At 40.6% G+C, this 22,849-nt stretch overlaps 2 protein-coding genes across 3 annotated transcripts; both read right to left on the bottom strand.

Annotated features, from left to right (window-relative positions):
• Positions 1–6,517: 6,517 nt before the first annotated feature.
• On the bottom strand, positions 6,518–11,433 carry cdc45 (CDC45 cell division cycle 45 homolog). Its single transcript, XM_084550805.1, has 18 exons — positions 11,352–11,433; positions 11,153–11,212; positions 10,616–10,708; positions 10,360–10,497; positions 10,025–10,171; positions 9,890–9,948; positions 9,762–9,810; positions 9,559–9,620; positions 9,405–9,455; positions 9,199–9,318; positions 8,981–9,112; positions 8,771–8,869; positions 8,532–8,687; positions 8,242–8,380; positions 8,069–8,152; positions 7,860–7,978; positions 7,064–7,140; positions 6,518–6,861 (listed from the first exon to the last, which is right to left on the bottom strand). Exons 1-18 carry the CDS (start codon positions 11,400–11,402, stop codon positions 6,797–6,799), a joined length of 1,701 nt encoding a protein of 566 aa, XP_084406931.1. The 5' UTR covers positions 11,403–11,433; the 3' UTR covers positions 6,518–6,796.
• Positions 11,434–13,081: 1,648 nt separating this feature from the next.
• plpp5 (phospholipid phosphatase 5) lies at positions 13,082–19,741 on the bottom strand. Of its 2 annotated transcripts, none has more exons than XM_084551656.1 (8): positions 19,605–19,741; positions 18,424–18,553; positions 18,180–18,288; positions 17,572–17,662; positions 17,410–17,473; positions 17,189–17,313; positions 16,727–16,897; positions 13,082–16,440 (listed from the first exon to the last, which is right to left on the bottom strand). In XM_084551656.1, the coding sequence occupies exons 2-8, from the start codon at positions 18,492–18,494 to the stop codon at positions 16,271–16,273; spliced, it is 801 nt and encodes a 266-aa protein (XP_084407782.1). In that variant the 5' UTR covers positions 18,495–18,553; positions 19,605–19,741; the 3' UTR covers positions 13,082–16,270. The 2 variants fall into 2 exon arrangements, with proteins under 2 accessions (XP_084407782.1, XP_084407783.1); XM_084551657.1 differs by having other exon boundaries at positions 18,424–18,549.
• Between the last annotated feature and the right edge of the window lie 3,108 nt (positions 19,742–22,849).

The following is a 22,849-nucleotide window of genomic DNA, read 5'->3' as shown; positions in this document are numbered from 1 at the left end:
AGGAATGTCTGCGTGGGACCAGGAGACATTTCTGATTTGACATGGTTAGCAACATGTATGTGATGTCAATCTCTCCTCAGCTAAGACTGAAACAAGGAGGGCTGCAACAACAAACCACATCAGCATTTATTCAGACTGTGGTGCAGGTGGTGCTGCTTTTGGCTTACGCCTCTAGCAGTAATTTGTACTCTCATGTTTACGTAGGATATTACAATCAGTGGCTACAGATTTTTTTTTTTTTACTAAGTGTGTTGTTGTCACACTATATGTATCTTGCAGCAAAACTCTTAGTATTCCTTGATGTGTGGAACTTTTCATTGTTTGTTCTGTCCCTTCCTGAGTGTCTCTCTCGCTCTCTGTCTTTGTGCAGGGGACCGCAGTATATTTTGAAGAATGAAAGTTGTTCTGCTTGTTATCCATTAAAGGCAGTCCTGCATGACTGAGCCGCCCACCACAGAGAACGACAGAAAAGACACTCTCATCACACCCGACTGCGGACTGGGACCGTTGTGTCTCCTTTCGGTTTTTCCCTCCTCTGGCGTCCCAGTGCACAAATCAAAGTATAATGGGAAAGTCATGCCTGTCAGAGTTTTTCTCAATATGGCTCAAAAAAAATAAAAACCTTGAGGTTGGACCTGTGTAATTATAATCATTCTTTACTTTTCTGGTGAACGTCTCTAAATTAGCATGACCGAGGAGGAAATGTCTGCTTGATTGCAGCACATTCTCTTATTTTTTGCACCAAATACATAAATCTGACCAGAATGTGCACGAGATTTATGGCGGATCTGTCTGATGACTGCAAATGTAAGATATAACATGCCTTGGTTTGAGTTCATGGGGTTTAAGGGTAACCCAGCAAGTCTGTCAGTAATACGCTTATCATGATCAATATTTAAACTAAAACCACTGCAGCGTTTCTCCACAATGTTCCAGACAAGCAATGTGAGGAATTTTGCTAAATCTATCAAAGCCAGACAGGATATAGACCAACTGCTAGCATTTTGACTTTCTTATCTATACGTTTGGAAGTTACAGTCGGCCACCAGTTAGCTTAGCTTAGCTTAGCTTAGCTTAGTTTAGTGTATGTAAACAGCTTGGCTTAGTAGCAAAATCTGCAGCACCTCAATAAAAAAAAAAAAGAGCAGCCGAATATTTAGACCCCTTTGATTTAATGCAAAGAAATACATTATGAAAATGTTTACATTTAATGAACTATCCCTTTATATATATATATATATATATATATATATATATATATATATATATGAACAACCTGGATATTCTTAAAGAAAAATAAGTGCAATTTTGGCACATTGCTGTTTAGCGCTGGGTGTTGAGTTCTGTCCACTACTCTTTCTGAAACATTGGACAACTCTTAAGAATTTCAGTTACTTTTAATGAAAAATTAATTTTTGCACTTTGTGGGCCAGATTAGACCCTCTGGTGGGCCAGTTTTGGCCAGTGGGCCATATGTTTGACACCCGTGATTTACTTTGATAGATGGATGCCAGACAGTTGCTTGCCTGGAGTAGTACTATCATGTAGCAGGAACTGTAGATGCGTCTACATTTTGTTTCCAGATTTTATGCTAAGCTAATCCTCCGTTGGCTCTAGCTTTGGCACGGCTGTCGTACCACTGTCTTCTCATTAAGAAAGACATGCGACGCTTTGCAAATGAATGCAGTGTCACAACCTGGCCACGAAACTTTTTGTTTACGCCTTGTAACAAATCATTCCTGATTGATAAATCATCAACGGGTCATAAAGGTATACTTTATTTATAGAAGCTGGTGAGACCATGTACTGGAAAGAGAAGCAGGTGCAATAAAAACTGTGTGTAAGGTGAATAAAAACTCTCATTTAAAGTCATTGAATATATAGGAAGTTATAAATCTCGGTGGACTTGCAGTGTGTCCGCTTCAGTCCAGTTTAGGGGCAGAATCCAGTAACACCCACCGCCATCAAATTAATGCAAATTTTTTCCGGGCACTACTAATCTCTTTTTGCTTGAAAGCACTTTAAAACAATGGGAGAGAAGAAACCGATTCGGGGAATAACACCCCAAGCTGTGAGAGGGCTCAAGGGGTTAAATGTCGCAGGGGTTAGGGATCATTAAGGCCATCTGTGGGCTGACATGTTGAAACGACAGTAGCAGGAGCAAAGCAGAAAAAAAAAAAAAAGGTTTTGAAGTGCGGATGTATCTATTGTTTTGGAGAAACTTTGAAATTCTTGTTCATGCACTATGGTTGTGTACATATGAGTGTCCTAGTGTGGGTGTGTGATCATCCTCTCACAGCATGACGGGGAGACAGTCAGCTGTAGTTCTTTGTCTCTGGCTGTCCAGTGCAGCTAATCCTATCTGGAATCTGGGATTGTTAGAGACGGAGAGGGAAGTGGGATGGAAACAGCTGCCACTGCTTCAGAAGGATGTTGAGCATTAGGAACATTACTGAAAACTAATCAAAACTATCAGAAAGCTTAAGAAAAATGTTGTACTTTCTGCAATAAGATGTAAGTACACAGTGAAAGTAAAAAACTAGGCTGACTCACTAAAGTGATTAGGATTCATCTTTTCAGGGCCAGGAATGCGTGTACAAGAATTAGACCAGAAAATAAATACGCTGCTGATAAGTATGATATGTGATAGCATAAAAACGTCAAAGAAACCGAACTGTAAAAACAAACTGGAGGGATTTTTGTTAATATCTGTTTCGGCTGTATTTATGTATGTAACTAATATTATCTGACTCAGAAATCCAGCATAAGTCGGGTTATACAGCCTAAAATAATTAAATGATGCCAGGTTAAACTGGAAGTCCAGTATAATAATTAAGTACACTGATCAGGCATAATATTATGACCACCATCCTAATATTGTGTAGGTCTCCCCTTGTGTCTCCAAAACAGTTGTGACTCATCAGAGAATGGACATGGGCCTTCTGAGGGTGTCCTGTGGTGTTTGGCAACAAAATGTTGTTAGTGGGGGGCCTTTGGGTCATATAGGTTGAAGGGAGGGGCCTCTGTGGATCATCCCACAGATACTTGATCAGTTTGGGATCTAGTGAATTTAGAGGCCAGGTCAACACCTTGTGCTGTTCATGTTTTTTTGAGTTGTTCCTAAACTGTTTTTGTGTGCGTGCCTGTGTCAGGCTGCATCCTGATGGGGATGGCTGTTATCATCAAGGAGTGTCATTGCTATGGGGTGAGGGTGCCTGGTCTGGTCTAGGTGGATGCTACATGTCTAGCTAACATCCACATGAATGAATGCCAGGTCCAAAAGTTTCCCACCAGAACATTGTCACAAGATGGTCAATGTTATTCACTTCTCTTGTCAGTGGTTTTAATGTTATGGCTAATCGGTGTATCTTATTGGTTGTGTGATTGTCCAGTCGACCACACCGTTACTCCACCAACATCTCACAAAGCCCCACTAAGCAGCGCCCCCATGTTGATGCAACACGACTGTTTGAGTGTGAGGCCTTCTGCACGATCCTGCCAGTGGAGAGTGTGTGTGTGTGTGTGTGTGTGTGTGTGTGTGTGTGTGTGTGTGTGTGTGTATCGTGTCTACTGCATGCCAAATTCCTCTGATGCAGAGCGGCGTAAAGGGCAGTGGCCCCACTTCACCAGAGGTGCAAGAGGGGGGGATGGAGAGCAGAGTGATCGATGGCTGAGGGGAGGAGGCCAAATGACAGGCTGAACAGGTGGATGTACCGCTTGAACGTCAAGAGACCGGCCGACGTCTCCACAGTCTCTGCTCACGGGACAGATAAGTAGCAACGTAGCGTCTTGAGGTTAACAACAACAACAAAAAAACAAAGATCAGTTTGGATGTTTTCTTGATAGAATATAGTATCATGACAAACTTAAAGATTAGGCTTGGCTTCAGAAACAGCAGTGGGGTCAGTTCCTCAACTAGTCCAGCTTCAGCATCCAAACTTCACCTAGTTGATAATTTCTTCCTAACTTTAATGTGTGACATTTATTTGGGCTATTGTTTGAGTACAGTTTCGCACGTGATAGATGCACATTTAAGGTTAATAAATAAGTTTTCTGTAATGCAGCTGTCACGGGTTCACCCAAAGAGACACGCTGGTAACGTCTGTTCCCCGAACCCTGCTCTTAAACTTTGAAACTCAGATTTAAGATGACGGCCTTAATGGAAATAAATTCTTTAGTTGCAATAGCACAGCGACTCCGACAAACAACTGATGAAGATAATTTGATGGAGTCAGAACAGCTATTAAAACCGTCTCCGCCTTATTTTGCTCAGTAACTTGTCATGCAAACATAAAAAGAAACACGGTCAAAAGGTCAAACTGAAAACTGCATTTCTCTCAAAGCTGATATGTAAAAGTACAACATTTCTGATTTGGGGTTAGAAGAGATACTACAGGACTGAGTTTCTGATGATTCTGTGAGTTTCGTTTCCATCATGCAGCCTGGCTTTTCCCCACATATAAACAAACGGACACATTTATCAGCAATTTGTGACAATTATGTCTCTAAAAATAAACAGCTCTGCTTCCCCAGCAACGTTTTGGGCACCAGTCTTCCCGGACAACATCACTCCGCTGTGACTGTAAACAACCCAAGGGGAAGCAGCGAGACTTAAGGTATTCATTACAGAATTAAATGATGATGACGCACACACGCCCTCCTGACAACGAGACTGTCTGCATTAACACCCCCCCACCCCACCCCTGCTGCGCCAGGATGCAGATCATGGCACGTTTCAGTTCCACTGCTGCCACTTAGTCCGGGGTTTCCTGAGACACCACCCAAACACCGTTTCACCTTAAAGGTCACGATGTCTTCCTGATCCGAGAGCGATAAGCATCTCAATTACCCCGCAGAGAGCAGCTCCGTGTCAGGCCTCTCCTTCCCAGTTCTCTCTCTTGGGACGGCAGCAAATCACCTCCAGGACGCCTGGCCTACATTCTCCAACTTGGGCCAAGGTCGCAGCGTTCACCTTTGCTCCACATGAGCAGCCTGAGCTCCAGAGAAGATGTTTAATTCGTTAAAGCTCAGCGTTTCGACTAGAAGTCACACAAATACAGTAAGAGCAGACTTGTGTTTTAGTCCTACGTCAGCAAAAGACAAAACAAAAGACTGGATCAAGATGAAAAGAGCGTAATCAGTTTGGATCACTTTCTCTGCCCCCGTCGGCGGCCTTGACTGCCAGCAGCCGACACTCCCTCTGCCAAGTCTTTGTTTCATGACACATGAGAAACTGCAACCTCCTTCTAACAAATGGATTTCCAGGTCTTTCCAGCCCGTTTGCAAATGACAATAGTAGATCAAATCACAGATGGAAAAATTTATTTTAGCTTTGTAGAAAACAATCTGTTGTTTGAAACTGAAACACCTGCATGCTGGTGTGTGCCACCTGTAAATGCCAACAAGCAGGTGTTTCAGTTCCAACAGGTTTTGAGCTACTGGCTTTTGTAAGCTGTATTGTAACTAGGATTACAGTCTTTAGTACAGCTCTTCAGTGAGTTAAGGAACTATAGTGGTAAGAGCAGATCGAACTCCAGATGTTGAGGAAACAAGTTTCAGTACGGCCTTTTTTTTCTTCTTTTGTTTTTACAGATACATACAGTGATGCTGGTTTGACTCCAACCTGCACCCTTGTCTGCATGTCTCTCTTCACCTGACTATTAAATAATAATAAATCAATCAGCCACAACATTAAAACCACTGACAGGAGAAGTAAATAACATTCACCATCTTGTAAAAATCCAGTGTTCTGCAGGGAAACTTTTGGACCTGGCATTCATTCGTGTGGATGTTGTAGCACCCACCTAGACCAGACCAGGCACCCCCATCCCATAGCAACGACACTCCTTGATGGCAGTAGCCATCCCCAGCAGGATGCAGCCTGACACAGGTACACACACAAAAATGGTTTAGGAACAACTAAAAAAAAATCCCCAAAAAAACATGAAGAACAGGACAAGGTGTTGACCTGGCCTCTAAATTCACTAGATCCCAAACTGATCAACTATCTGTGGGATGATCCACAGAGGCCCCTCTCTTCAGCCCACTAAACACATCCTGTTGCCAGACACCACAGGACACCCTCAGAAGGCCCATGTCCATTCTCTAATGAGGACACCTACACAATATCAGGAAGGTGGTCATAATGTTATGCCTGATCAGTGCTGGTGCATTTATGTTTATCCAGTTCATGTCCTGAGTTGCTTGTTATTAAATATTATGCTGAAAAACAACATTTAGACAATTGGTCTCTTGTTTCTATTGCATTCTGTGTAGGCCAATAAAAGCAGTCAGGAAATGGGACTGCTTTTTTTTTTTTGTTAAAGCTATAAACAGCAGACTGCTTCAGACGTACTGAAATTAAGTCCAACAGGAAATACATGTGGAATGAGAGATTTCTCATTTGATGACACAAAACCCAGCAGTGCATGAAAAGGCCATCGCTTCCCATCGCTGACCTGAAAATGTAACAGAATCTGCGCAAAACCAAACAAGGAAACGACTTTGGACAATCAAATCCTTCGCATCATTTAAAACAATTTATTAAACACGTTTAAAAATGTGAACTACTCACATACACAGAATGAGAATTAAAAGACAGGAATATAAAAACAAGAAAAGGTACTTCCACACTGTACAATATACACAAACAAAATAACAATTAAAACCTTTTAAAAACACAAAAACGTATAAAGTTCATACCGGTGACACTTCACATGTGTCTGACGTGACTGGTAAGATTACATTCTACTTTACAGATGTGAACAGCTGCAGATCTGACTCTGGTCTTGTTTTATCATGAGAGGAGAGTGATGAGTGCGTCCAGAAACTTGCTCCTGTCCTCCGCCTTCAGTTCGATTACTGCAGAGAGAAAAGCAGATTTGAGTGAATTTTTTTTCTGCAAATAATCTAAAAAATAAACAGCTGAATTTTATTTTAAGTGACATTCAAATGATGGTAGAGGAGATGGGGAATAATAGCTAAAGTGCACAAATGCACATTAAACAGTGTCAACGCTGCCACCTACTGGCTACAGAAGAGAATGACAGCACATTATACTTACTGGAGGTGTCAAAGTGGTCATGAAGAGTTCTGGAGCTGGTGCTCTCTGCAGCTTTTTCAAATGCTCGACCAAAGAAACTTTAAGAAAGAGTAAAAAAAATAAATAAATAAATAAAAATTGAGAAAACGACGCCAGAATTGTTACATAAATTAAAAAAAGAGATGGCACGATTTGTAAAGAAATTAGAGCCAAATATTTTTCAACCGATAGAAAATGGTAAATAAGGAGAGCTCCCAGCTTTACTAAGGTCTGCAACATTTCTTTGTGGGTTAGATAAAGGGCGAACATCAATGAAAAATAGCAACAATTATATGAATAGCATCTGTAAAACAAACCAGCAGCTAGTGTATTTACACTAAAAGTGTCTCCTGGTTTTAGATAAAACTCTAGTCATTCATTTCTATACCACCTGGAGTCTGTTGAGTGATTTCTGAAAGGCTGCTGGTCAAAACGTGGAAACATTTGATATTAAAGGTTGTGGTCAAAATCAAATTATAAGATGTGACCAAGCTTGATGTAAATGGCGATGGCACAGAGATATGATTTAGATTCATCTAAAGTTATATACAATAATTTTGTATAGTGTGAATTTCTGCAAAACATGTAAGTAAACATCGTTGGGTTCGGAGGTGCAACATGAAACCTGTAAACACAGCAAATAATCTAATTCTGAAGAAAAAGTGATGGAAACCACTTCTTTAGTCAGATTTAATTGTTTCATTTGTATAGCAGAAGCTGTGTTTTCACATAGATAAGCTTACCATTATGTTTTTAAAGAGCTACTGTTAAATCTTACTTCTTTTTGTCAGACGTCTCAGACTCTGGTGGAATTCCCACAACGATGACGGTTCCCTTCTCCACGTCCTTGGGTGCCGCCATGATGAGGGGGAGCAGCCTGCAGCGTTTATTCCTCGTCTAAACACCAAAAGAGAGACGGCGATTAAAAGAGTGAAAGGACGAGCAGCTTCACATTCTGAATCTGTCTGACAGCGTTCAGGCGCTCACCGAATGGACAAAGGCCTTTAGGAGGTACTTGGAGAGCAGAGTCAAAGCCATGGGCTTTGAGAAGAGCCTCACATCAGGTGTTCCCTACAAGATGAACGAGCAGGAGGAGGAAAGGATTAATCTGCTGAATGTACTGTTAAAAAAACATGTGTGAGGCATGAAGACACCCGTACCTCCATGAGGTAGCAGTAGAGGAAGGGTCCCTGAGACAGGATGAGGTTGGTGCAGATGCAGCTGGCGACAGTCTGCTGGATCGCCATCAGTTTCTTCTTAGCCAGGTCAATGCCTGCATGTAGACTATCCAGGTTACTCCTAAGAGACGGAAAATAAAAAAAACATTTGTATAGAATGATCATGACCCTTTAAGAGCTTTCAAGAACAAGAGCAGTCGTGGTCATGAACATTTTCAGAGGAAATCCGACTGCGTTTTTGACTGTAGAATAAGTAACGCCTCTCTACTCACCTGGAGAGGGAATCGAGAGCCTTGATGAAGTTGTCACCGTCATCCTTCTCAGTGCTCTCCAGCAAGGCGGCCGTAGCGTGAACCATGTCGGTGGCCAGGAAACGGTTCTTGAAGCCAAAGTGAACGCCAAACGTCTGGATACGGATGTCCTTCATCCTGAGGAAGAGAGGAAAACCGGTGTAACTGATAAAAGGGAAGCTGAATGCCAACCAGTGCCTCTTTAAAGTGTAGATTCATACCCGTATTTGTTGGAGGACTCTTCAATGACGTCCTTCAGGTTCTCTTTTATAGACATGTCCATAGAATTAAACTTCTGTCGCACTTGTTTCAGGGGAAGCCTGTTACAAGCACCGCACACACAGACAATATTTAATACAACAAACTTCTGCACAGTAAAATACTTCCTTTGTTGATACTGCTAATGCACAGAGCACCGATCTCATACATACCCCATGTCAGCCAAGAACTCCTGGAGTTTCTTTTGCCCATTTAAGGTCCAAAGCTTGAAGCTGCAGGAAGTGTAACAGGAATTACAAATGCTCTCATACAGAGACCAGTGCTGGTAGAGAGTTAGACGCAAGCTGCAGCAGAAGGTTAAGGGAAGCCATGAAGACACAAGCTGGGGATTTAAAGATGCGTAATGACAACATGTCAGAATCAAGGATACTCGTATTCAAAGGAGATCCTCATACAGTCGATGGAGATCGAGTTCTCTTCATCCTCGTTTCGGTGGTTATGCCGTGAAACATGTCGCTGCATCGTGGCGATGTCTGTGACATACTTCATACTAAAAAGCAACAAGGTAGACAAGAATAACTCAGCAAGAAAACCACGTTTTTGAGAATTGTTTTGTAATCCTGAAAGCGTTCTTACTGTGTGATTTTATCATGAACCCACTGGTCCGTCAGCCCAATGATGGCCCACCTGCAAAGACAAACCAGTCTCCATCTAACAAACTGCACCTTCCACTATGAATTTCCCAAAATGTTTGCGACATTAAACGAGAAAATTTCATCTGATGCCTCACCAGAGCATGTCCTTGGTGTCTTTAGTCAAAACCCACGCAAGCTCAAAAAACATCATAGCAGCCTAAGAGAGGAAACACATGAAAACATAGATGAATAAATTCAGAAACAACAACACAGCATGTACAATGAAAGGGAAAGTCTTTACAGTTAACTTTCCTTTCTTACTCATGAAGTAAAAAGCTCAAACTACATATATACTCACAGACGTTCCATGGTATTCATACTGCTCGTAGTCAAACAAGATTTCCCTCCTGTGAAATGAGTGAAATATGAGTGTGATTATAGCTCACATCGACAAAACAACAAACCAATATCTTAAAAACACATCACCTTCTGGCCTCCCACTCCCTCCTCGCCCGGCGTCTTTCAATTCTCCTCTCAAAGGTGCCCTGCAATGATCACAAAAGCCATTACCGTCTAGTCCATCCTTCAGATTCAGTTCTGGGAATTCTATTTAATACGCACTTCATCGAATCTCCTGCGTTTTCCAGACGGCTCGGAGCCTTCATCGCTCTCATTTCCGGAATCTCCTTCCTCACCCTCTTCGTCTCGAAATATATCATCATACGAGGGCACGCCCAGGTCATCGTCCTGTTTGATGAGCAGCTTAATCTGTGTGGAGGAGATGACAAGACGATGACAAACATTTACTTACACATCTGACATGAGGCTGCATTGATGCGAGTTAATACTCCTCTCATCAACAAGCTTCAGCGCTGAAGTTCAGACAAATGAATAAAAGAAAAATAACGAACAATTCAATGTTTTAATTTGGGTCCAACACGTCATTATTCATTCACCTGAGTGTCATTGTAGACATTGACCACATCTACAGGCCGGTGAGTGTCACAGATGAAGAAGATAGAGTCATCGTCCGGCTGCAGCATCTCCAGCAGGTCAACATTTGCCCCACAGTTGATGAGAACAAAGTATCGAAACTGCAACACAACACGGACCAACCAAAACAACACATTTAGTTCAGTGTGGAAACAAGCCTTCCTTATTTAACCGTCCGTCGCACGTTCATTTGCAAGATTAGCTCTGATCGAGTTATACCTGCTCTTTGTGTTCGAGGAAGGCAGTGCCAAGATCCTGCCAGCCTGTGACTGGCACAAGTGTATACTGGATCTGGTCACAGTGAAACAGCGCCTGGTGAGAAACAGGGAGATTAAGCAATTGTCATTTTTGTGTCACGGAAAAGGAAGTCCATCAGAAACTTTACGAACATATCTGAAAGTAGAGTTTAACTATTTATTGGCATTTTCATGCTGAATATATTGTCAAACATACACAATAAACGTGCAAGAGATGTAAATAAATGTATCTGATGCTAATTATAAGTGCACATATTAGTTATTATACACTAAATCCACTCTACAAGAAAGGAGCTGATGAACAGCTGCTGTAAATAAAGGAGACAAACTAGTAAACAAAACACAAAGCTGCGGTTAAAAATGCAAAATAACATTTAAATATGTGAGATATATATAATCTCTTGCTGATAATAAAGGTAAGCTAATATTAAATAGCAGTCTGAGTCCGGTCAGAGGAGACAGGAGCTAATGTTTGCTAACAGTTAGCATATTATCTTACCTGTAGTATCTTACAGGCGCAGAGGGCGTCGATGTCTGCTGCCACCAGGAGTGCGACTCTCTAAAAGCGAAGACATTAAAATAACATAATAAATAAATGCCTGGTGTTAACTTACCTATTCGCTAAGTATCATCATTAGCCACCCACGGGTCAAGTTAGCTAGCTACCGAACCTGATGCTACAGCCCAACAAAACCTACCTGGTTGGCAACTACTTCATAAAAATCCTTTCTTATGTCCGTGATGAACATTGTCGAAAGTCGATTAAAACGTTCAAGGAGAGAAAAGCTTGATTCGCTTGGACAGCGAGTTATTTTGGTGCGCTGTCAAGCTGGGAACTTCTTCTTCTTCCTCGGTAAAGTGTTCCTTGTTGAAAATGTGGCGCCAAATCCGCACGTCACTTCCAGCCAATCACTGTGGAGGAAACGGGCATGCGTCATTCCGTTCAGACCACGCCCACTACGTTAAGAAAACAAAGCAGAGGCAAAGAATACAAACAACCACAGAGACGCATGCAGGGATTCAAGCAAACTATTACTACTACTACTACTACTACTACTACTACTACTTACTATTACTATTACTATTACTACTAGTATTTGATAAAATACAAACTATATGAAATTACAATTCATTCATTATTGATTGCATCTATTTTATGCTACTCTATACTTCAGAAGCCACCCAGCAGTATATAAAGTAATTATAATTTTCACACGTTTACCAGCTGCAACATTAAACAGATGTACACATTAGTGGATTATTATAGTGGTCTGCTGGAGCAGTGGGAGCTCAGAGAGGGACAGGAAGAGACTGAACAAGCTGGTCAGACGGGCCGGCTCTGTCCTGGACTGCTCTCTGGACTCCATCGAGGAGGTGGGTGAGAGGAGGATGTTAGCCAAGCTCACATCAATCATGGACAACCCCTCTCACCCACTGCATCAGACTGTTTCAGACCTAAGCAGCTCCTTCAGCAGCAGGCTGCTGCATCCACGATGCAAGAAGGAACGCTAACGCAGGTCATTCATCCCAGCTGCCATCAGGCTGTACAACACCAGCCTGAGTCAATAGTAACTGTACTTTTCTCTTTGCACAAACTAAGCTTCTTTGCACTGCCTGTTTTTGCACAAACCACTACCTCACCAACTCAAAATGTCTTTCTCAAAGGTTAAGCAATTATTTATTTGTAAAGTTTATCCCACCATTCTCCACACTGTACATACAGAATGTCTTATATTTTCTAGTTACTTTCTCCTCCCTATATTTTTCTCAGAGTATGGTCATTCTTTTGTATATTTTTTGATATATATTTTTTAAATTTTTGTATTTATGTTTCTTGTGCTTTTTTGATAACCTTTTCCCTGTTCAAAGTCGTTACTGTCTTTCTGTATACATTTTTTTATTTTTTTTGCCAAATTCTGTGCTACTGGAACAAGGAAATTTCCCACACGTGGGATTAAATAAACTTCTTATGTCTTATTATTAGTAGTGTATAAAGAGGCCCATTTGAATGAGTAGCTGTACTATTGTTACTAAATAAAATAAATATATTTCATACATATATTTTGGTACTAGAGGATGCATGTTCACAGAATTATTTGTTGGAATATGCCAGCTAACCCAGCATGATTGCTTGCTGCACCAGAACAATGTAAGATCATTTCACTATGTGCATCTGCTACCCTTAAAATATTTGTCAGAGCAAGCTGAAACATATTCATGTACCCCACCACCCCTGCAAAAAAAAAAACATATTTCTCAGTTTATCATACTGAGATAACTACTAATAAAACAAGTGGACTTTTATTTAAATAAAACTTTGGGTAAGTGTGATAGTCTTGGGCCAGAATCAATAAATGTATTCTTCAAACTGTTCATGCACTGACTTTAAATTCCGGTCTACAACCACTGATTTTCTTCCAACTCTTATGTTCACTGTATTTAAAACAAGAATTCAAAAGAAAAAAAAATTGCCAAGGACAGCGTGTATTGTAAGATCGTTTCAAAACATCATTTAGTGACACAAAAAGATTCCTTCAAAGCATTACAGTTTTGACAATCAGGATACTGTATCAGCCTGAGCAGCTGCTACACAGTTATGACATAAATAATGCAAACAAGCAAGTTTAAGCATAATCCCTCGCAGTGATCTCAAGGAGACCGGACATGATCGACATCCAGATACAGAACACATGTACTGAAAACCACAGAAATTAACAGAATGGATGGAAGTAATGAGGAAAACATGTCGCTCTTTAGCTGTGAAACATGCAGATTTTATCAAAATGCAGCAGTCTAATGAACTTTTTTCTTTTTTTTAACCACGAAATGTCCTCCAGAAAGTTGTGCCCACAAATACAACTCCTATTTCAAGATTTTCACATTTAAAATAACAAATATTCAAAATTCAAGTAAACTCATTCATGCCCCTAAGTTAAATACACGTCCATCATCTCCCAAGTGACACTTAACCAGATATAGTGTTCCCTCCTCCTCCTCGTGTCTCGTCCCACCCCACAGAAAACGTCACATTTCACTCCCATCAATGATTAAATTTCTGAAAAGTAATTAATTTTTTTCTGAGGTAAAGAAAGGCAGCATGCCACATATAAACATTGTGTAGTATCTTCACAAGTGAATCATATATACTGTAAATGACAAGAAAAAAAAAAAAGAAGAGGGGGGTTCAGAACAGAGAGCATACACTGTACATGCAGTATATACTTCATTCATGAAATGAGATTAATAGAGTAACAGAGTAAACAAAGGCACAAATTCATCCGTTGTTTTTTTTGTTTTGTTTTGTTTTTTTCTGCCAAGTTTGGTCTGAAACTGTCGTCATCCCGCTTGTTAAAGCTCGGGTTACGGCAACAAGCAAAAAAAAGTGCTTTTACCCTGCAAAACTTTGGCTGGTTTCACACACACAAACAGAAACATCAGGTTTGGTTGTTTCCCCTTACTGGGGGGAAAAAAAGAAACGGTAAATATAACATTTACATTGGAAACAATATTTAACGTAAAACTGACCTCCCCGAACATAATCACAGGATAAAACAGAGTAACGGAGAAGTGGCATTCGGTGTCTTGAATGAAAGTCGATGAGAACTAAAATAACAAACCCACCAAACTTCACATGACACACCTCTATTAACAGGATAGAAAACCTGACCAGCAGGAGCACTGGGAGACTAGCACCATCACCTGGAGAGGTTCCAGTCCACCCCTACTCAGGTTCTACGGAAAGATCTGGTTCCACCCTCCCTCCTAAAACTAACCCCTGTACACCACACCTCTCCACTTCTGGTGAACATTCATATTTAAGACGGGGCTGCACCACGTAGGCTAGCGCGCAGTTACATTAAACCAGACGGACAGGATTACAGAGAACCACTGATAAGAGGAAAACATTGATCTCATAGTTCTACTACAGTCCTAATATAACTTGAGATAAGATGAGCAGGTGTGACATCCAGTTAAGAGATGAGTAAAGTACAGCAGGCACTGGAGAAAAACGTGTGAGAGGAGTAAAGTGGCTCTGCTACATCGGGATGCGATACTGAGGATGGAGACATTCGAAATATAGGAAGACAGAAAGATTTAAAGCACTCCAGAAAGAGGCAGCAGAAGAAATACTGTTGTTTCTGATCAACCCGTCTTTAAATGCAACCCAGGTAGGTTCTGTCAAACGGAGGCGGGCAACATGACAGTATAATTTAGTCCATTTATAGGGCTATTTATTTATAGTCTGTAAATCCCATGAAAGACCAAAACTAACCTGATATATATTTAATTCCTCTGTGGTATAGATGTGTATTAATCCATGACTGAAATTTAGTTTACTAAAAAATAGCTCTTTAAAGATTTTATTTAGCCTTAAAGAAAATTAAACCATCTATTTGTGAGCTTTTTCCCGACTGAATAAATATGTCTTGGTTGTAACATAAAAAGAAGGACGGTCAAAATACTGAGGAGCTTAGACGTGGCTGGTTTTGGTCTAGTCATGAGATTTGTTGACAATAAAAACTAGTCAGCTTTAGTATTTAACGTTACTGTTTAAGCCTTTAGTGGTGGAGGTTTAACAAAGACTTCCTGTCTCTTTATTCTATCAATGCCAAATAGATTTCTTAGAAATGTATGTCAATATCAAGACATACACTAATGTACAGCACTCCCCCGTCCCTTTCAGACACGAGCATCTCACACCGACACGTCTGACTTCACCAGCTTTACTCCCAACAAATCAAACACAATATGGTGAAGAAAATCTAAGCTCCGCGGTCAGCTCGTTTATAATCCTTTAATAAGCATCTCTCGAGAAATGCAGCTGGCTCATGTGTCATGATTTGATTTTAAAAGTGAGGTTTTGTCATGTGATAACGGGTGGTCTCTACGCTTGTCTGACGTTCTGAGAGGTGTGTGCTTGTGCTGTTTGGATTCTTGAAATGACCACCTCAAGGCAGCTCCAAACCCTTAAGAGCATAAGATGTGGCCGGCCTTTGAGATTCAATCTTCTTCACCATATGTTGTTTCTAAAGGTCAAAAAAAGAGCACAGAAATCAAATGAAGGATTTAACTATATCCCCTTAAGCCTGAGTCACAAAAGCTGAGCCACAGATTGAGGGGCAGTGGACTATTAGTGCAGTGGTTGACTAGTTAACCCGCTCAGCTGTTTGTGAGTGGTTAGACTACGTGATCTAGAGGCACAATAGACAGCGTGTGGAGAGCTCGTTCATGTGGAAAACAACGTCACGGCAGCCCGGAGACGTCTAAAATAAATATAGTAGTGACATCTCTTAAAGGTTGGGAAATACAATACTTCAGGTTGTCTGTGTAGCTGACGTCCAACACAGTGGACTAGCGCAGCTGTCAAGTGTTTCAGAAACCATTCATGACTCCATAATTAGTTTGTAACATCAGTTAAGAAAACAATCTGTGCATCACGTGTCACTGTACAAAAAGAAAACCGCCCCACGGGATCCTAATAATGATTAACGATAAACCATAAATACTGATATGCTGCCCAGCCCTAAAAAAAAAAAAAAAACAGAACAACAATGTAACTCCCATGTAACCCAGTATAAATGACGCCAGTAAAGAGTATAATGCAGTTACAGCAGTTCTACAGCGGCAGGATGTAGTTGGAGTTGGCCAGCTTGCGCTCCTGTGCAGCTGGAACAGTCTCTCTGTGACGCAGAGGTCTGTGGCAGTCCAGGTCCTGAAGTGGAGGGTAGTGCTGTCTGTAGCACAGCCAGGCGAAGGCAAGACCCAGCAGAGACCCCACTAATACATCTACAAGAAGGAGAGAGAGAGAGAGATGATAAGATGATAAACTTTTATTCCTAAATGAAGTTAATATAAAACTAGTTTAGATATTAGTCCTTCTTGATTTTGTTAATGTTTTACAGGTGAATGGGAAGTAAACTGTCCCCTTGAGATTGTAGTGACTACACATTGAATTGAATTTAACTCTCGTATTAATTGTCAATTCTCTTTTCACCAGTCCCTACATTTTGTCAGCTAATCCAATTTTTACATCATGCTCAGTCAGACTAAAATCAAATGCTTTGTCCATGACCTTGCCAGTGGTGTTTGTAGTCGCAGGTTCTGGAGAGGGCGATCACAGTCGCGATGAGTAAAGGGGTGAGGAAGGCACACAGCCGCCACGCTCTGCCTTGGCCTGCTGCACTGAAGCAGCGCAGCTTTCCTGCGATGTACAGCGCCGTGAAACCCAAACCTGCGAAGGCGACTGGGACCAAAGAGAAAGGAGTTCACATCGGAGCCAGAGCCAGGTTTTTACAGAAGAAGAAGAAGACTGAAGAGGCAAGGACCAGACCTCAAGGGAGGCTTTTAGAGTTAACACATGATGCTCATACAATAAAATAAAAGCCTGAAGGCAAAAACACACTTATCTACATTTTAAGATGTGTGCCGTCCTGTCCCTTTATGTGCATTTATTGACTTTTTCTATTGCTTGCTGACGGAAAATGCACCAGACAAACAGTGTAAGCACAATTAACCACAACAGGCAGCCTCTTACAGGAAGAGTGTCCACTGGGAAAGCTCTTTCTGCCCTCCATAACCACATCCGGGTCACCGCTGCAGCGCAGCTCCAGGTTCATCTGACCGTCTGGGAAACACCGGTAGAAGAAGTCCGGTCGCGGCCTGAGGGACGAGACAGAGAGGGAACATGGAGGACGGATGTTTTATGCTTTTATCTACTGTTAATCTGGCTACTGCTACGTGATATAACCTGTTTACCTGCCAACAGATAGTTTGATGACGTTGGTGAAAACTCCATTCAACACAAGCGTCAGAGTTACAGCTGGATGACGGGAGGAAAAAACACAAGTCAGCTCAACAAGCTCGCTGACAGATTTAAATATGAGACGCCAAAGCCTCGTCCTCACGTCTGTCTCTTACCCAGCGAAGCTTCTTTCAGATCTCCGCGCTCCGACTTATTCATAAAGGTGAAAACCAGGATTACAATCAGCGGGGTGAAAACCGCCACGCTCTGATAGAGACAAAAAAACACAATTTAGAAGTCCAGCAATTTCACATTACATCCGTACTCTAATATTATGAGTGTCAGAATTGCCAAAAAGGGGAAATTATATTCTTCTTTGTCAAAAACTGTGGCCTACATTACCCACAATGCAACCCAAACAGTGACTAATTACATTATTCTTATATATAAGTGCAATCAGACAGAGATTAAACTAATTGAACACATGAATCATTGACATATCTGGCAGTAAAACACAGAAACAAAATAAGTTGCGTGATATTCACCGCGCTAGATTCCCTTATCTCAAGCATCTGTCCTGTTCCTATAATTAGATATCCAGACTATAATGAAACCAGATGTTGTGTAGAAGGTAAGGTAGGTGAACTGATGGTGGTTAAAGCGCTTAAATCAAACATCAGTATGATCCTTTAAACACAGTAGGAGACAAGACGATGAGAAGTCGAGGTGAACTGAGGGATTTAATCAGTCACAGCTGCTCTTACATACAAGCAGATATACTCACAAACATTAAAGAGGTGGGCACATGGTCGCTCTCCACACGACGGAATTTATACAGCCACATCTCCTCCGGCTGGATCTGACGGTAGAAAGGAGGGAGCTGCTCCGTCACTCTAAGTGGAGAAGAAACAATGTCACGTTAGGATGTTTCTCCACGTTACAACGATAAAAATAAATATCTGCGTTTCAGATAATGGGTTAAATTATGGATCCACGGGCAGGATTCAAAGGAAGCAACTTTTACTTACAGGAACAAGACCAACAGCGCGAACCGGATGGAAATCTCCGACAGGAAACCTCGCAGCAGCCTCCGCTTCATTTTGTCTCTCGGGGTGGACTTCAGTCAACAGCAAACATCGTCACTCCACCTTCTTCTAACTTAGCAAACAGGAACATAAGGACAATACGGCGATTCATTTTAGAACCCAGATGATTAAACAGGGTAAACAGTATGATCACTGTATTGCGGTGGATGCTTTGCATACTGCTAATATTGACCAACTCGTCACGCATGCTTTAACATTGGTCAATATTTGCTCAACGCGTCAACAACTGCTTATGAAGAAATTGCAGTACAGCATCGAAATGATTAGAAGTAGTTTATCGTGCTTATTTTTCAGACATTTAGGGATCCATACAACTCTATTCACGACAGTAACAATAGTACAATATTATATTTAAGACTTTTCTACTTCAGTTTCACTAATCTGTTTTTTTGTGCAGGTGACTACAAAAATAAACAAACCCTTCTGCGGCTGAAATATCAAATTTGAACAAACAAACAAATAGAGGCAGAGTTTTTAAAGCACAATGAACACATCGTTTGTCCCTGGACTTTTATTTTTCTATCAATCATTAACATATGATCCTAATATATCAACACTGATTATTATATTGAACCTGATATATCACCTGGAAGGTCAGCCTTGTGTTGGGAGTTTAAAATAGAAAGCAAAATGACTCCTGACTTTAAAGAAGGGGGAGAAATCAGTGCACCTCTTAATTTCAAATCGCAGTCTAGAAACGTGAACTATCCCCATGAGCCTTAAAACAGTCTGTTGGTTTATATTTAAATCCAAGAGGAAGGAACCACATGAAATAAACATGCTGAATTAGACTTGAGCCAGAATTATGTCTGGGTCGCTCCAGACATCAAGGCCAATATGCTGCACCTGTGCCCTCCACCTCCAGGTGATACTCATATCATTTCACTTAATAAAACATGAGTGCAATATTAATATTAATATATATACATATATATATATATAGCAAGAGGCATGTCCGGACACAGAACGAGAGGAAACCAAGCTAGCTAGGTAGAAACTAGATGCTAGCAGCCTGAGCTAAGCTAGCAACATCTGTCAAACGCGACATCTGGCTCATTTCCGCGTTGTCAAACAAAACAGGAAATCACAATTTTGTTACTAACCTTAAACGGGACGTTTGTTTTCTTTCTTCTTTTTTTTTTATCTCTTCATCCTCATATTGACGTGTCTCGTCAGAAAGAACCAGGCCTCGACATCCCTCTGTTTTCTGCAGACGGTGGGAGTCGCGCATTCGTGGACTTGAGAGAGAAACAGTGGATGATGCCACGGAGGAGACGAGAGCGGCGTCAAGGTAACGGATGTACAATGTACATACTTCCGGTATCGGTTTTCAAAATAAAAGACGGCACTTGACTCGTGCAATTTGTAATTTTAATTCAAAAGATGAAAAATAATATCTTTATCTATACTTTGTACCTATTGTATTTTTGTACCTAATAGATTATTATTTAAATTCAACATGTATGAATTAAATACTTTAACATTTTATAGTTTAGATGAATCCACATTTTCTTAATTTATATCAGCCCTTGTTTTTAAAGCTCAACTTAAATTGATCACTTATTATTGTCTTGTACTGATTCATATAAAACTCATGTGTTTACAGCTTCACCTTGTGTCTTCATAAATATTTATATAGTTTTATCTCTTATGTTTTCTAGAAACCGGAAGTAGTTGTGCAGTTCATTTTATCTGCCTTGACAGTGGATGCAAGAAGCCACGTCACGTTACATATGGCCATCTAGAGGTAAAAATAATGTTTGCACGATGTATTTTTTCCATCATTTAAACTCATTTGAGCAGCTTATACCAATAAACCCAACTAACATTACAGTTATTTAAGTTGCTTTGTTTCTGGCTCTCATTAGAAGACGCATAGACTATTTATTTAGCTTTTATCCACACAATTAAGGCCTTAACCTGCTTATTTCTTTGAATAAAGATTGTTTAAGTAGTTTTATTGTTTTTTTTTTCCCTCCATTGAGTCACTAAATTCTGTTGACATCTGACTGGTGAAAAACAACAACTAAAAAAGGATCATATCTGCATCCGTTTCATTCTCAGATTGATAAAAAAGCCACGTACAGCCAGAGCGCTTCACTGAGACAGAGTACAGCTTTATTAAAGTCAAACTTCAGGCATGTCTGAACTCCTTAAACTCAACTTTAGAATGAAAAAGGACAGAATCAATATTCTCAAATAAAAAGACAGTCATGTACAAAAAGAGTGTCGTCTCAACAGTCACACACATTTAGAAGCAGAATTGTACAGGCAAAAAGAGCACGCCACAGTAACATGATTCTATGCAAGTTCAATGCAAACTATTTACAAGTTCTTCAACAATATGTAGTATGCAGTAACACAGGTTGAACAGTATAATTAACATGGCATTTTTGTGTTCATCCACGTTTTAATTGAAGCAACACCAAGAGAGATAGATATGACCCCAGTTAGAGTTACTGTAAGCAATTTTACAACAAGTAAAAAGAGATGAGTGCTTATGACGGTGAATTTATTTATTTATTCCAACACTATTGGACAGCATGTCAATTAGAAACTTTATGACAGTTGGCGACATTGCACAAAAAACGAAAGACGTCACAGTGAACTGAAATGTGCCCTTTGACGTACAAAGGGGAAGGGGGGGGGGTGGTCCATCCTACGTTTAAGTGAAAAATCATCCTCAGGCTTAATTAAGGGTCACTTAAATCAGAGCAAACATGCTGCCTCTTTAAAAAAAAAGAAAAAGAAAAGCGGGCCACAATAAACAACAAAACGTACACATCACTTAGTTTTTGACATAACGGAAATGGTGAACGCAGGGCGGCTTGAATTAGTAATACTGCTGCCGTGTGAAAGAGAGAAGGGCTGGAGAGGACAAAGTGGCACAGAGATGTGATCATGCGATCTGCAGGTGCAAAGAAAAACATAAAGGCCGTTCGGTTTTAAAGAATCTCTGTGCAATACGGTTAAAGAAAAGAAAAGAAAAGAAAAGAAAAGGAACAAAGACAAAACATTAGCGTTACATCACCGTGGGATGTTGGAAGCATGCAAGGCTTTAGGATCGGTTACATCAGCACAAGTCATCAGTCAGACATGAAGCAACAAAGTTAGAAACGCCTGTGGTTCGATAATCACATGAATGACACCTGTGTTTTATTAAAAAAAAAAAAAAAAACCTCAATAAATAAACACGAATTCAAGTTTAGACGTGCAGACTGTTTGGAGTATGCAAATAAAAGTGTCTTAATGATGCACCTGATCATGAATAATGGCATAATAGTAAAAATGGGAGCAGAGCCGAAGTGAAACTTGAGCATAAACACAGAAATTTAACAGCAAAAGGTATTTTTCTGCTTCTCTATGTGATCAAGTACCCTTGTTATTTATGTATATCCACCATATTAAAGTCGCCTTCACCTCAAAGTTACGAGTCAAGAGGCAGAGGGGTGTTTCTCTGAGCTCTGGTTCAATTTGAGTTTAAACGCACAAAACACTGACACGAGACTTTTCAGTGAAGTAAAACAGTTTTAGAAAAGAGGAATATTTGCATATCTGGAGATATTGGAGTGTTTCAACATATGCATGAGTTTCTCAAGAAAGGTCATTTAGCTTTTTGTTGACCTTAAAACACGTTTGGTGTCTTTTTATATTTCTTCTCTTTAGGGTAATTAACACTCTGCCGCCACAGATAAAAGAAGCTAATACAACAGTCCTGCAGTAAATCCTCCGTGAAGGTTGTAATGTTCAGTTACTCTATTTGAGGAGTGTCGATTCAAGTCTGTGGACATGAGTTTAGTAGTGTAGCCGTTATTTATTTTGACCTCAATGAGGTGCAAAAATAATAAAGCACCTGCCGGCACCTCAACAAACTACATCCTGTGAAAAGATCACAAAGCGGAACGCCTATCCCGGAGCAGTTTCAACGACAACTCTTTCCAAAAAGGATCTGTTAGTACTGGTGCATTAGTTCTAGGTTTTAACTTGGGGCATCGACCCTTTTAACTGAAATTATCTGGACACAATTGGCACCGTTTCACCGCGTGGCTTCCGACTTTTGACACAAAACACGAAAACTTGTCTTATAACTGGGGAAGAATCACAAACAAAAAAAACGCTGAGGCATGAGAACAGAAAAGCTTCCTTTCTGTGATGATCACGTGAGTCCAGGCTAACTCGGCACAAAAAAAAACCAAAAATAAAATAGGAACTTGCTCTGAAACGGAAACTTTACATTCCAATACTGAACTGCTTCACACTGCGTTGAACACCAATTACAGTGAGTCACGATACAGGCCGATGAGCAGCGGCCGTTACCAAATGTGGAATCATTACACCGAATGTTAAA

This window comes from Chelon labrosus (genome assembly GCF_963514085.1).
Source record: "Chelon labrosus genome assembly, chromosome: 9".
Classification (NCBI taxonomy): domain Eukaryota; kingdom Metazoa; phylum Chordata; class Actinopteri; order Mugiliformes; family Mugilidae; genus Chelon; species Chelon labrosus.
The sequence above is the reverse complement of the archived record's forward strand: the minus strand, read 5'-3'. Positions and strand labels throughout refer to the sequence as shown.